Here is a 13,263-nt window from a genome sequence, read left to right as displayed (position 1 = left end):
GAAACGCCACCTGAGTTAACTGTCTCTAGAGACGGCTAGGGGGAGCTACACAGAAATCACAGTGCATTTTGCATAGATGTAAGTGGTACTCAGGGCCCACGTGACTGGGCAATGCCTCACGACCACTGAAAAGCCGAGTTCCACTTCAGAGTGTCTGGGAACTCGCAAACACTCTCGGGCACCTCCTCAGCTGTCAGCATTGTGGCCGTGTGCTCCCCCGCCAACAGCCGAATCCCTGGGCCTCCCGCTTTCCTCTCTGTACCGCATATCCCGGCTGCCCCTGGAGACTCCTGAGAGATGCTCACCCACCCCTGCTCCCCTCGGCTGCTGGTGGCAGCTCGAGGTTCCCTTTTGTGCTCGCTGACAGGACTTCCAGCATCCTGGACCATATCCAAATTAAGACCCGCACAGTGCACATGGAAAATGATGAACCGGTTTATTGAACAGCTAAAGGGGGAAAGGAGAGCGGGTTGGGCTACATTTGCTATACACCAAGCAGGAAAGGTGGCACCATTCCAAGTGTCCCGCTTCAGACAGCACAGGCTTCCTACAGGCTGGCGCCAGGGCGGAGCGGTGGGCGCGGTGGATGTCAGCGGAGCCCGGTTTAGACAGAGTAGCAGCTGCCCCCTCTCCCCCTCTCCCCTGCTCCCAGGTGACAATGCCAGGGCTCCTTTTACCTTCTTTTACTCACGGCCTGCTTGTTCCCATCGCATCTGCCCTCTTCCCTCTGACCTGTGGCTGTACCCCCAGCTCCTGGAGCCGTGGTCCTCCTAGCTAAAAGCATGGGCCCAGCTTGGGGGCAGACAAAAACCCCCAGACCTCAATGCGCACACTCTGATGGCCATTTCTAGTCTCGGCACCCTTCTCCAGTGTTCCAGTTTCCAGTCGTGCTTTATGGCTTTCTGCAAGTCAGTACTCCCAGCATGTTAGAAAAAAGCACAAACAGCTTCTTGCTTACTGTGGCCATTCTGGCAGTAGCAGCTACTATGCATGTGGAGAAACTGAAGGGGAAACGGCAATGTCCCATGAAGGGGTGGCACCCCAGTGGGCCTCTACTTCTGCAGCAGAGCACGTATGTCTTCAGTACAAGCTTGTAAAAAAATACTTTAACAGAATATACTGTACAGAACTAGGATTTCACACGGTATATTACAACGCTAAAATATTTGTATAAATACTATACAGGCACGGAGTCACTCCATTAGAAAGGGCTCACCAATGGGGCCAGTAAAAACCCAGAGAGAAACGACAGGAGCATGGCCAGCTGAGGCGGCATGGGTGCACACGGGGCCCGAGGCCTATTCACAGTCCCCTAACTATGCCACAACAGGGGCATCTGAGCTATGCGGCCAGGCCGGCCTGGTTCAAAAATGCATTTTTCAATAACACTTTTGATGGGAATTTTCACACTTTGAAAACCAGCTGTGTAGCCATTCCTGCTTAGGCCTAATCAGCCATCCAGGCTGGCTCCAAGCCAGCTCCGCAGGCACCTGCCCGGGGGAAATCACTGTTTCCCTCTCCACAGGCTCCCTCCATCAGATCCACAGCCACTGACACGCACCCCACACCATGCTGCGTGAACCAGGCACCTGTCACCTGCGTGTCCTGTCGCGGTGAGTCATTGGTAGGCATTGAGTGCAAACAAGGCATGAGATGGAAGTCCCCGGAGACCCAGCTCCAGCTCCAGCTCCCGTTCTGGGGGTGGGGGAGGCGAACGGAGAGGCAGAGGAAGGCGGAAGAGAGTGCGGGCCAGGTCCACTCACGATCTGCCCTGGGAGGGGCTGTCTAATCTGGCATTTCGATATTTAACTTGGGAGGTGGGAGGACATACTTTCCAGGGCTCTGGGTGATAACCACCCTGGTCTTCTTTCGAAACATAGGAGCGATCTTAGGAGGTTCTGGAACTGGCGTTTCTTCAGTTTCCTCATTACCTTCATGGTGGAGGTCGTAGGAAATGTTTCCATATTCCCTCAAAAATGGGCAGATTTCAAGCAGAAACTGACAGAAATCCTTGCGAATCCCAAACCACCCTGAAAAGGAAGAAATGTACTTTCTCAAACACTAGTCTCCACTGAATTTCAGGTTACTTTTCTTTCATGAATGAGAACTTTTCCTTGTACACTGTAGTGCTTTATCCTGATGTCTTGGGAATAATGAAGCCTGAGCAAGGCCTCAATACCAACTAAGGGTAAGAAGGAAGCCCTGCAGCTCTGCGGCTCTGCAGGTGGCAGTCGTGGACTGGCAGCTACCAGGTGTCTCCCGGGGGCCTGTCAGGGATGGGATCTCGGGCCCTGGCCCACACCTCCTGAACCAGAAACTGTGGTGGGGTGGCGGGGGGCGGTCCTGGGATTCTGATGGGCCCTCCGGTATGCGAACCTACTGTCCTCACGACTCTCAGATATCTGCGGTATCTGGACTATGTCACCATCCTCCAGTCTTCCCGGCCCATGAGAAACACACGTGCCACAAAGAATGTCACCCACGAAAAGGATCTGCATCACCCTCAGGAGTCCGGGAGGATGGCAGGCGTGTGTTGGTCCAGGCCTCAAAGCTCCTTCTCCAAGGCCTGCTCTCCCGGTCTGGGTACACCACTAAACCGTCAGCTTAGGGCTGGCTCTCCGGGGGCAAAACCCCCTGTGGCATTAGTTTCCAGAAGGGCGTGCTCTGGGGCTGCATGCAAAGGAGCTCACAGTCTAGTGAGGAGGGGCCCTCAGCAAAGGGCACTGCAGAACGGGTTATCACAGCACACAGGTGGAGAGGGAGAGAGAGAAGCCGGGCACCACTGACAAGACTTGGAGACCTCAGGAAAGACGCTGGCGAGAGCGAGGGCAAAACAGACACCGGGAGGACGCCCAGGGTTCGGTCGATGATGTGGATTTTCCTCTCATCCTCAGGAGCCCCTGGGAAAAAGGAATCTTGGTCCCCGTGTTGCAGCGGAGGGGGTGGGCTCAGAGAGGCTGCCTGCCGCGCTCAGGCCTCCCTCTGGTCATAGGGCCACGAAAGCAAGGCTGACAGCACGCCCTTCCCCTGGAAGATTCCAGGCCTTCTTCAGTCCTACTTCTCCCAGGGAAACTCCCTGATTGGGGTCCTTAGGCTCGTCTGTGCATAAAGCGGGGCCACATACACACACACACACACACACACAGCCACGCAACAGGCACACAGACACACACGCACACACACACAGTTGAAGCACTTCGGAAAGCCTGAGTACATACAGTGGTTTCCGCCCTTCTGTCCAAAAGTGGTTGCCATCAGAGTGATCAAGGAAAGCCACAGGGGGACAAAGATCGGGATACAAGAGAACGCGTTGTGGCCGTCTAGCTTGTGAACCAGCAGGATCTAAAGAAAGAGAAACAGTTGAGGTTCCACCGATGGAGCATCTGAAAACAGACCCTCTCTGAAGCCAGACTGCACTGCCCCTCCCTCGTCAGGTCTCATAAGGGGGAAGTTCACTCCACAGGAGGCAACAGTAACCCTCCATTCTGGGGGAAAGGACAAGATGAGCTTGCATATGGCTCTTCAGGACTAAGCAAAATCCATCCACCTACAACATTTCCAACATCAGGATTGTTCTGGGAAACTCTTGCTGCTGTTTTCTTGGAGGAGTCAACAGTGCCCACTCTACAATTCTCCACAGGGCTCCAATACAAAAATACCACATCCAACTTTCTCCTTCTGGAAGACGACAAATCAATACATTCAGATGCGGGGTGGCTAGAAAGGTACACTTCTCACTGCCAGCCCCCAGGCCCCCAAAGAAAGGCCTCTCCGACTGTCCTGTGGTCCTCTGTTGGCAGGCTCGCTCGGGGAGCTGCTGTTCTGGGGAAGCGCAGGCTGCTGGGCCTCAAGAGTTCTGCCGAAAGGTTACCTCAAAAGTGAGGAGGGGCACGACGATGGTCATCCAGCTCAGCGCCATGGTGATGTGTGTCCTCCGCTGCTCCGCGATCACATCCATGGAGCGCAGGAACAGGACGGACCACACGATGTAGTAGAGGACCACCAGGCACAGAAAAGACATGAGAATCCACAGGGGGACACACACGACCTAAGGGGAGGAGGAGAGAGGAAAGGTCTTTAGGGTAGGCAGAGCCAACTCCTTCCTGGATCTCTGCGCTTAAGATGGTGCCAGGCCTGGATGGGGCCAGCGTGGGAAGAGGACCCGCTGCTCACTGTTGGGGTTGCCATTGCCCCGGCAGCCCTCAGGGTGACGGGACTCGCGGCCACCGCCCTGAGGCGTGAGCTCGCTCAGCGGGCCCCGGGCTCTGCCCGCCTCCCCTCCACCCGTGCCCCGGCTCACCCGGACATCCCCTCTTCCCAGTCATTTCCCATCCTGCCAGAGGCACTGTGGCCAAAGGCTCCTTGGCAACTCGGGCTGCGCAGGGGGCCCAGGCCCCCCGTGAACTTGCAAGTCGAGGCCGGGAGGCTTCCGCCACTCGGTCTCCGCTGCCTCGCCCAGGTGGGTTCTGTGTCAGTTGCTGTCATACCAAAAAGAGCTTGTTTCACCCTCACACACAAGCCCACACGATGAGTCCTGGGGGCCTCAGCAGGCTCCTCCCGTGTGACCTTTTCTCCCTTCTGCATGGCCCCCTTGGGTACATCTGTTGTCCCTTTGTCTTCTCTTACAAAACAGTAAAATTGACTGTTATCCTTTGGTGTCCAGTTCTACGGCTTTTCTCGCACACACGTATAGACCTGTGGAGCCTCGGGCGGGACATGGGACAGCTCCTTCACCCTGCCAGACTCCCTCGTGCTCTCCCATCACTGTGTCACCCCCTCGCCCCACCCATAACCCCCGACAGCCACTGCTCTGTCCTCTGTCACGACACTTTTGTCTCTGCAAGAACGTGATGGAGATGGACTCCCTTCTCCCAATCAGCAGAACATCTCTGAGATGCCTGCAGGTTGTTGCGTGTATCTACACGCCACTCCTTCTCATGGCTGAGCGCTGTTCCACTGGATGGATGCACCCCAGCCTGCTATCCAGTCACCCTGGGAAGGAGATGTGCGTGCTTTCCCGCTTTGGGCTATTGCAAATAAGGTAGCTATAAACATCTGTGCCCAGGTTTTTGTGTGGCTGTACATTTCTCCAGGGGAAACACCCAGGATCGGCACTGCTAGGTCACATGGTAACTCCATGTTTAATTTATAAGAAACTGCCAAGCCGTTTTCCAGACTATCTACCTAGTTTGGCATTTTTACCAGCGACGGGCGAGGGTCCGGGTCCCTCGGGTCCGCCCCAGCACTTGGTATTGTGGTTCTTATCTTTGCCATTTTGATGAGTGTGTTGTGGTACCTCATCCTGGGTTTTATTTGCTTTTGCCTAATGGGTAATGATGTCCTTTGTCATGTGCTTACTCGCCATATGTCTATCTTCTTTGTGAATAGTCGGTTCAAGTCTCTTGTCAATTTTAAAATTAGGTTGTTGAGCTTTTAGAGTTTTGAGAGTACTTTAGATGCTTTGGATACATGTCCTTGGTTAGACATCTGCTTTGCAAATATTTTCTCCTGGCCTGTGACCTGTCTTTTCATTAATTTCATTTTAATTTTGAGCTTCTTTTATAGACCATGTTGTTGGTGCCATTTCCGGGAACTCTTCACCTAACTCCAGATCCCGAAGATTTTTCTCCTATGTTTTCTTCTAACAGTTTTTTAGTTTTTACCTTTCCCTTTTAGACCTACGACTTGAGTTGGTATATGAGTTTTAATCCTCCTGAGGAACTTGGAGTTCCTGACTGGAGGTTTGCTGTGCACAGCTTCCCCTTACGTTCCTCCTCCTAAAGCACGTCTGGGAACAGACTCACTTAGAGGCCTGGCCCTCGTGGGTGGAATGTTAGCGACCAGCCTCACCTGGTTTCTCTTGAACACTGTGGGAAACCTGCAATCAGGCTGCCTCATCTGTTGGGACTTGCACAGGATTGGGGCTGGAAAAATTCCTCTGTTCATCTATAGAAACACATGCACAATTCCTAATCTTTTTTTTTTTTTTTTCTGATTTCACCTTACACTAAAATTTTGGTCTTACCCAGATTTGTTTCCTCCATGGCACAACAGAAAGCTCTGAACCCAATTATCGTTGTCTAGACACAGCACCCTGAAGATGTAAGATGGGTGCCTGAACAGTATTTTTTATTATGAATGTTTTATCAAAGACTTTAGGCAGAAGGGATGGATCTTGTCTTTATTCACTAGAGAGGTAACTTATGTTCCCTTATTTTCTTTCTTGTCACCAAATGAATATTTTCTTTTTTTTTTTTTACTATATTTTTTTACATTTGTCCTTTTTTTTTTTAAAGGTAAACCATGTTAATCACAGAAGACAATGTCTTATGTACAAAAGTACACATCAAGCAGGGTGGGGCCGGGGAGAAAACCCCAAACCCTGGCAAGACCCCGCCTCCCAGAGGCAAGATAATTCTTCTACCTTTTGTCTCATCTTCTTTCTGTGCGTTACTAGTCGAAACCGTACTGTTTTCTCTAATTTGCAGCTTGCCATATATATATCTCTCTCCATCCATTCTTCTCTCTATCTATGCACAATCAGTTTTAACCGAACACCCATTAATGGAAGCAAGAGGTCACTAGCATGACTCACACTTCACCCCTGGCAGGAGTGTAAACTGGCTCAGCTTTTTTGAAAAGGGAGTTGGCAGTGCAGTTTGTATTTCAAAATCTCAAAAAGTTCCCACCCTCTGGCCAAGTAATACTGTTTCTGTAGTCCTTCCTAGGAAAACAATGAAAAAAAAAACAACAGGCAAAGATTTTTATGCACAAAATTCTACGCTGCAGCATTATTTATAATTGTAAAACACCAGTAAGAACTTCAGTATTCGGAAATGAGGGGCCAGTCTCGTCAATGTATTTGAAGAATATTTTGCATCAATTAAACTTGAAAAGTTATGCTTATAAAAACCTTTTATTGACACATAAAAATGCTTATAATACAACACTAGAACAACAAAGCAGGATACCAAATTATACATGCAGTATGATCTCAATTATCTTTATGAGACAATAAACCCCCAAACAAGGAAACAACAAACACTAACCATGTTAGCTCCCAGTGGATTATGGGTGATTATTATCTTATTATCTACGCTTGCCTGTCTTTTCCGACATTTCTACAATAAACACGAATAACTTTTATAATAAAAAGAAAAGTTTATTTAAGGATTTAAAAAGTTACATACAAGCCACGGCCAGTGGATGATCTTGTCCAGTCTTAAGGCAATGAATATGAACTGGAGAATGTTGACAGAACACAGGATTTCTAACTAAAAATGAAGAGAAGAATCAGTTAAACAAAATAACGGTTGCATTCAGTGCTACAACTGTTTGGTTAACACACTAAAAGGCAATGCAGATTAGAATGCAGCAAAAGTTTTATTATATCACAGTTGCAACCTTCTGATTTGCAGCACCGGAGGAGGAGCAAAGCAGTGCTGTGTCAAGGAGAAACCTGGCCCTGGCCTTGTGCCTCGTCCTCTCTGCTCAGTGGCTGCTCGGCCCTTTATGCTCATCCAGGCAATGACCTGTTTCCAGGCTCGTGATCTGCAGAGAGGCAATCTCCGGTGGTCTCCCCCAGCTTCCGTCCCGCGCCTACCCACAAACATCTCTCTCTCTTCTTAATCATGCCTGTACTGCTTTCTTCTTGTACCTGGCACTCAGCCTGCATCCCACCCCTTCCTTTCTGGCTCCTCGAGGACCCTGTCACATCAAGACATCAATTATGGATTCTTTATTGCATCTTTAACCCCGCCACTCCACGATCCTTCCCAGAAGCACAGAAACATGTTCAACTCATTCCCATTGAACACAAAATAACCCCAAGACCCAGTGAACCCACCCTTCCCTTGATCCAGTACCCCTCCCGGCCCTAGCTCTCTCTTTCCGTTACCATCAAGCTTTCTGAGACACCGTGGACACTCGAGCCCCTATGGCCACCCCTGCCACTCCAAGCTCCACCCACTGTGGCCCAGCCTCCACCCTCAGGACCACCCGGAAACTGCTTTCATCAAGGTCACCTGATCAGCTCTGCGGCGTCGGACCACTTCAGCTGGCATCCTACAGGGCATCTCTGCAGCGTGGGAGATTGCCCTCCACTGCTCCCTCCTCCCAGGATCCCAGCGTGCAGCCTCGCCATCCTCCTGGTCTCTGACAATTCCCTTTCATGTGCCTTTTCCTCTCCTTAAATGGTGATGCCCCCCAAAGCCTTAAACTCAGCCTCTCTGCCCACTGTAGAGACTCAGACACAAACACACGTGCTTTCGCTCCCTCACCCCGCCCTGGGTGGGGAGCAGACCCAGCCTCCACATCCCTGGCCTGCGCCACCTCCTGCTGCTCGCTCCTCCAACCTGTCTCCACCTTGGCCTTCCTGCTGTGGCCCAGAGCCAACTCTCCCTGAGGCACTTCAGAGGAAGCCCTTCTCCCCACGGAGTTCATTACCCCACCCCCTGCACCTTGCTGCCTTCACCCTGTCTCACCGGGAGCTACCGCAGCGGCCTGATTCCCCAAATCAGGACACAGGAGGGCAGCCCGCATTCTGTTTCCCACACCCTCGGGCTCAGGCGCTTGGCCCTGTCCTCCACCTTGCAGACTTCTCTAGCATCCACAGCCCGGCCCCACGTCCCGACTACTCCTGCCTCCTCGGGCCCTCGTGCTCCCGAATGCCCCACAGGCGGCCCTCCTTCTGGCTCCAGTGCTCACTGCTCTTCAAGGGCTCATCACTGCCCACAAGATGAAAGTCACAGGACGCCACGTGACCTGGCCCAGAGCTGCCCCAAAGTTCCCAGTTCGCAGGGCATTTAGCGACTCAGCAATTCATTCTGAGGCCTCTGGGCAAAAAGAAACACCTAACCGTTCCACTGATTTAAGTCATTAGATCTAAACTGAGTACTTATCCTAAGTAGCCATCTAAAAAAAAAATACCTCACGTTAACTGAAAGAAAAATATGATGTGTGTGCCTTCTTTACAAACGACACGTAATTCCTAGTGGCACGTGTGTGCCTGTTGGCTAGGCACCATTCCTCAAGACACCGCCACCCCCATCAACTGCTGTCCGCTGGTGGGGGGAGTTCTCCAGTCGGGGTGCAGAGGGTGGAGCTAATGGCTAAGCGTGGGGGGGCCCGGAGCAGAGGGCTTCCTGCTGGGCGGGTGTGGCCGGCCTTGGGGCCAGAGGAGAGGAGGACTGGCTGAGGGGGTGGGGAGGTCGGGATGGGCTGGCCCCCGCCCCAGGGGCCTACAAGGGAGGGGAGGGCTAAAGGCTGCTGCGTGTGGCGGGAGGAAGGGGGAGGTACTCCTGGCTGAGGCGGGGGTCGATGGGGAGGACTCCTGGGCGCAGGTACGTTAGGTAGGCGTTAGGGGAGGTCCCGCCGGGGCGGGGCGTGGGTAGGGGGGCGACGACGCTCGTGACAGGAAGGGGGCTCAGGCTCCCGGGTGGGGGGGGGCACGAGGGTTGGGCTCTGCGTCTCGGGTGCGAGAACCGAGGGCCCCTGGCGCTGAGGGTGCTCGTGGGAGGACTCTCCCGTGTGGGGAGGTGAGAGAGGCACTCAGATGTCTGTGCATGAGGGGCCGCCAGCGGAGAGTCAAGGTGAGGAGCCGAGGGAGCGCTGAGGGACCCCCGCGGGATCATCTCAGCCCTGAGAAGCCCTGGGCTTGGTGGCCTGATGTTTTGTCCATAGATTCCCCCTGGGGCTCTCGGGACAGTGAAAGCCTTGGTGTGAGGGTCCGGCCTCGGGTGAACACAGGGGGCGTCCCCGGACCTGCCAGGGCTCAAGCTGAGGACTCTGAAGGAGGACAGAGGGGACCCCACTGATCCCCGCCCCTGCCATCAGCCCTGGGCAGTCCCGGGCCGGAATGAGCACTTGGCAAGGAGATTTGACTTCCGCCTCCAGGTCTCAGAGACACTGGGGACCTGGTGTAAGGGACGGGGCCTAAAGAGGGCGGAGGGAAGAATCCCAGGACCTGCCGGGAGTCGAGGTGAGGAACCTGAGGGAGGAATGAGCGGACCCTGGACCCCAGAAGAGAGGGGGCCCTGGGGAGGCGATAGGGTGGGATGACCCCATGCAGCACTTCCTGACATCCGGGTCTCAGAGACCCTGGTGAGGGGTTAAAAGGGGCGGGGTCTCAGAGAGGCTGGGGAGGGGGTATAAGGGGCGGGGTCTCAGGCGGGCACAGGAGAGAATCCCAGGTCCTGCGTGGAGTCAAGGTGAGGGCCCTGAGGGAGGACTGAGGGCAGCCTGGACCCCAGAACAGAGCTGGCCCTGGGAGGCCATAGGGTGGGATGAGCACAGCAGCACATCCTGACATCCGGGCCTCAGAGAAGCTGGGGACCTGGGATAAGGGGCGGGGTCTCATGAGGGCAGAGGGTAAAATGTCAGGTCCCTGGTGGACTAGAGTTAGAGCCCTTAGGGGACCCTGAGAGAGGACAAAAGGGACCCACCAGGTCCCCGCCCTGGCAGGTGGCCGTGGGAGGCCCCGGGGCGGGATGAGCACAGTAGGCCTGTCCTGACATCCTGACGTCCGGGTCTCTGAGAGACTGGCGCCCTGGTAGAAGGAGCAGGGACTCACAGTGGCAGACGGGACAATCCCAGGTCCTGCCCAGAGTCCAGCCTGCACGCGAGGAAGCCAGGATTGAGGACGTTAGACCCCAACACAGGGAGGGATTCTTTACCCTTCCGCGGGGGCCTTGGAGGCGCCAGAGCACGGTCAGCAGATGAGATGTTTCCTGACTTCTGGCTCAGGGTCCTCGGGAGGTCAGGTGTTTGGTGTGAGGGGTGAGGCTTCAGGTCCGCAGAGGGTGGACTCCCAGGACCCCGAGGGCAGACTGAGCAGACCCTCAGTCCTGGTACGGGGGACTCCACAGAAACCTGCCCCTGTGGTCAGTGCTGGGAGGCCAGGCAGGAGGTGAGGACCCAGAATGTCCCCATCCTAGGACCCTCGGGAGGCCCTGGACAGGTGCGGCCACATGTGGGGACCCCTCACTGCTTTCTGTTCAGACTCGGGGTCTTGTTCTGAGTTTCCCCTCAGGCCCACAAAGGGGAGAGTCCAGGCCCTTAAGGGGAACGGTGAGCACTACGAGCCAGCCCCGAGGAGACCACCCACCCCAGAACCCAGAACTGGGGGGATCTCACAGAGTCCGGCCCATCCCTCCTACCAGCACCGAGGGGCCCAGGGCTGTGCCACAGTCTACACAAGAGGTGCCCCCTCCATCCTTCTTACAGGGGCTCCAGGAACCGGGAGGCGAAGGCCCAAGTCTGAGGACCGTGTCCTCAGGCCACAGAGCAGAGGAGGCGCAGGCAGTGCCAGGAGTCAAGGGGAGGTGCGTGCCCTGAGTGTGTACCCAGGGGCTCCCCCTCCCAGAACAGAGGGGACCCCACAACACCCGAGTCACCCCACCATCCTGTTCAGCCCCAGAACCTGGGGCCGTGCTGGCTGCACCCTGAGGAGCCCCCTCACTTCCTTCTTCAGGTTGGCAGGGGACAGGCCGCCCAGGAGGAGCGCCCCTGTGAGGCCCGAGGGCACCCCTGAAGACGAGACCTGTAAGTGACTTTTGTCAGAGCTGCCCAGGGTGCCTTTCTCCGCCGAGGCCGCTCACACGCCCTGTCTCCCCCAGGTCCGTGGTCCCTACCTGTCACCCCTGCCCACACTCCCGTCGGCGGCCCGACCCCAGGCATCATGCCCCTGGTCGAGATGAGTGAGCTCCGCCAGCCGGAGGCAGACTTCCAGACCCCAGTCCCGGTCCAGGGCCTGGTGGAGGCACAGCTGTTGGGGGCTGAGGGGGAGGAGGCCGTATCCCCCTCGTCCTCCTCTTCTTACTCTGACCTGTTCCTGGGCACCTTGGAGGAGGTGGCTGATGCTGGAGAACCCAGTCCCCCCCAGAGCCCCTCCCCCACTGCCATGGCCACCCCTCCATGGAGCCAATCTGAAGACGACGGCCTCAGCCCCCAAGATGAGGAAGGGCCGAGCACCTGGCATGACCAGGAAGATGTGCTCCAACATGCTCTATGTCAGAAGGTGGATGAACTGATGGGGTTCCTGCTGTTCAAGCATCACACCAAGGAGTTGACCACAAAGGCAGAAATGCTGACCATCCTCGAAGATTACCAGGACCACTTCCCCATGGTCTTCAGGCGAGCCTCTGAGGGCATGCGGCTGGTCCTTGGCCACGACGTGAAGGAAGTGGACCCCAGCAATCACTCCTATGTCCTCGTCCCCACCCTGGGCCTCACCTACGATGGGATGCTGAGTGACAGGCCGAGCATGCCCAAGACCGGCCTCCTGTTGCTGCTCCTGGGCCTGATCCTCCTGGAGGCCGACTCTGTTGCCCCTGAGGAGGTGGTCTGGAGAGCACTTAGCAAGATAGATGTGTGTGCCGGGAGGGAGCACTACATCTATGGGGAGCCCAGGGAGCTCCTCACCAAAGTGTGGGTGCAGGAGGGCTACGTGGAGTACCGGCAGGTGCCCCACAGCGACCCCGCCCGCTACGAGTTCCTCTGGGGTCCCCGGGCCTACGCGGAGACCAGCAAGAGTCAGGTCCTGGAGCATCTGCACAGGGGCAGTGAATGGGATCCCAGGTCCTTCCCATCCCTGTCTGCAGAGGGTGTGAGCGACGAGGAACAGGGACCCTGAGCCAGAGCAGCAGCCAGGCTCCTTCCAGGCCCACGTCCAGCAGCTTCTCCCGTGGGGCAGGAAGGGAGGCTGATCCTTCACTCTGAGTTTGAAGAGGGAGTGGTCAGCCTTCTAAGCAGTGAGGGCCCGGGCAAGTTGGGGCAACCCGGTGTAGCATCTTTGTTTTCCTGTTTTCTAAGATGACGTGGAAATTCATCTGTTTCCTTTAGTGCTTTTTCAAATGTTGTTCTTTTTCATAGAAGATGTTTTAAATGCCAATACTTTGTATTTTTTATACAATTTTTAAAGGTTACATTCAATTTACAGTTGTTACCAAATATTGGCTCTATTCCCCATGTTGTACAATACATCCTTGTAGCCCGTCTTACACCCCAAAGTTTGTGCCTCCCACTCCTCCATCCCTGTAGTGCCCCTCCCTCATCCCTACTGATAAGCACTAACTAGTTTGTTCTCTGTATCTTTGAGTCTGCTTCTTTTTTTGATATATTCACTAGTTTGTTGTATCTTTTAGATTCCACCTGTGAGTGATATCGTGCATTATTTGCCGTTCCCTGTCTGACTTACTTCACTTAGCATATTGCCCTCCAAGTCCATCCATGTTGCTGCAAAAGGCAAAAGTTTGTTCCATTTTT

At 54.7% G+C, this 13,263-nt stretch overlaps 2 protein-coding genes across 2 annotated transcripts; one reads left to right on the top strand and one right to left on the bottom strand.

The window, feature by feature from the left end:
* Nucleotides 1-419: 419 nt before the first annotated feature.
* On the bottom strand, nt 420-7,795 carry LOC308608332 (transmembrane protein 185A-like). The gene is made up of 4 exons (XM_081221255.1): nt 7,191-7,795; nt 3,872-4,048; nt 3,219-3,342; nt 420-2,030 (listed from the first exon to the last, which is right to left on the bottom strand). The coding sequence occupies exons 2-4, from the start codon at nt 4,019-4,021 to the stop codon at nt 1,786-1,788; spliced, it is 519 nt and encodes a 172-aa protein (XP_081077381.1). The 5' UTR covers nt 4,022-4,048; nt 7,191-7,795; the 3' UTR covers nt 420-1,785.
* A 1,768-nt stretch (nt 7,796-9,563) lies between these two features.
* On the top strand, nt 9,564-12,631 carry LOC308609268 (melanoma-associated antigen 8-like; the record flags this gene model as incomplete). The annotated part of the gene is made up of 4 exons (XM_081222967.1): nt 9,564-9,590; nt 11,224-11,321; nt 11,471-11,541; nt 11,616-12,631. 4 exons carry the CDS (start codon nt 9,564-9,566, stop codon nt 12,629-12,631), a joined length of 1,212 nt encoding a protein of 403 aa, XP_081079093.1.
* Between the last annotated feature and the right edge of the window lie 632 nt (nt 12,632-13,263).

Source organism: Mesoplodon bidens (genome assembly GCF_964165515.1).
Source record: "Mesoplodon bidens genome assembly, chromosome: X".
NCBI classification, from domain to species: domain Eukaryota; kingdom Metazoa; phylum Chordata; class Mammalia; order Artiodactyla; family Ziphiidae; genus Mesoplodon; species Mesoplodon bidens.
The sequence above is the reverse complement of the archived record's forward strand: the minus strand, read 5'-3'. Positions and strand labels throughout refer to the sequence as shown.

Excerpts from the sequence above, each read along its gene's own strand:
- LOC308608332 (XM_081221255.1), bottom strand. The coding sequence starts at position 4,021 with ATGTCTTTTCTGTGCCTGGTGGTCCTCTACTACATCGTGTGGTCCGTC. Across the intron at positions 3,343-3,871 it reads TGCCCCTCCTCACTTTTGAG|ATCCTGCTGGTTCACAAGCT; the intron begins GTAACCTTTCGG and ends CTCTTTCTTTAG. Across the intron at positions 2,031-3,218 it reads ACAGAAGGGCGGAAACCACT|GGTGGTTTGGGATTCGCAAG; the intron begins GTATGTACTCAG and ends CTTCCTTTTCAG.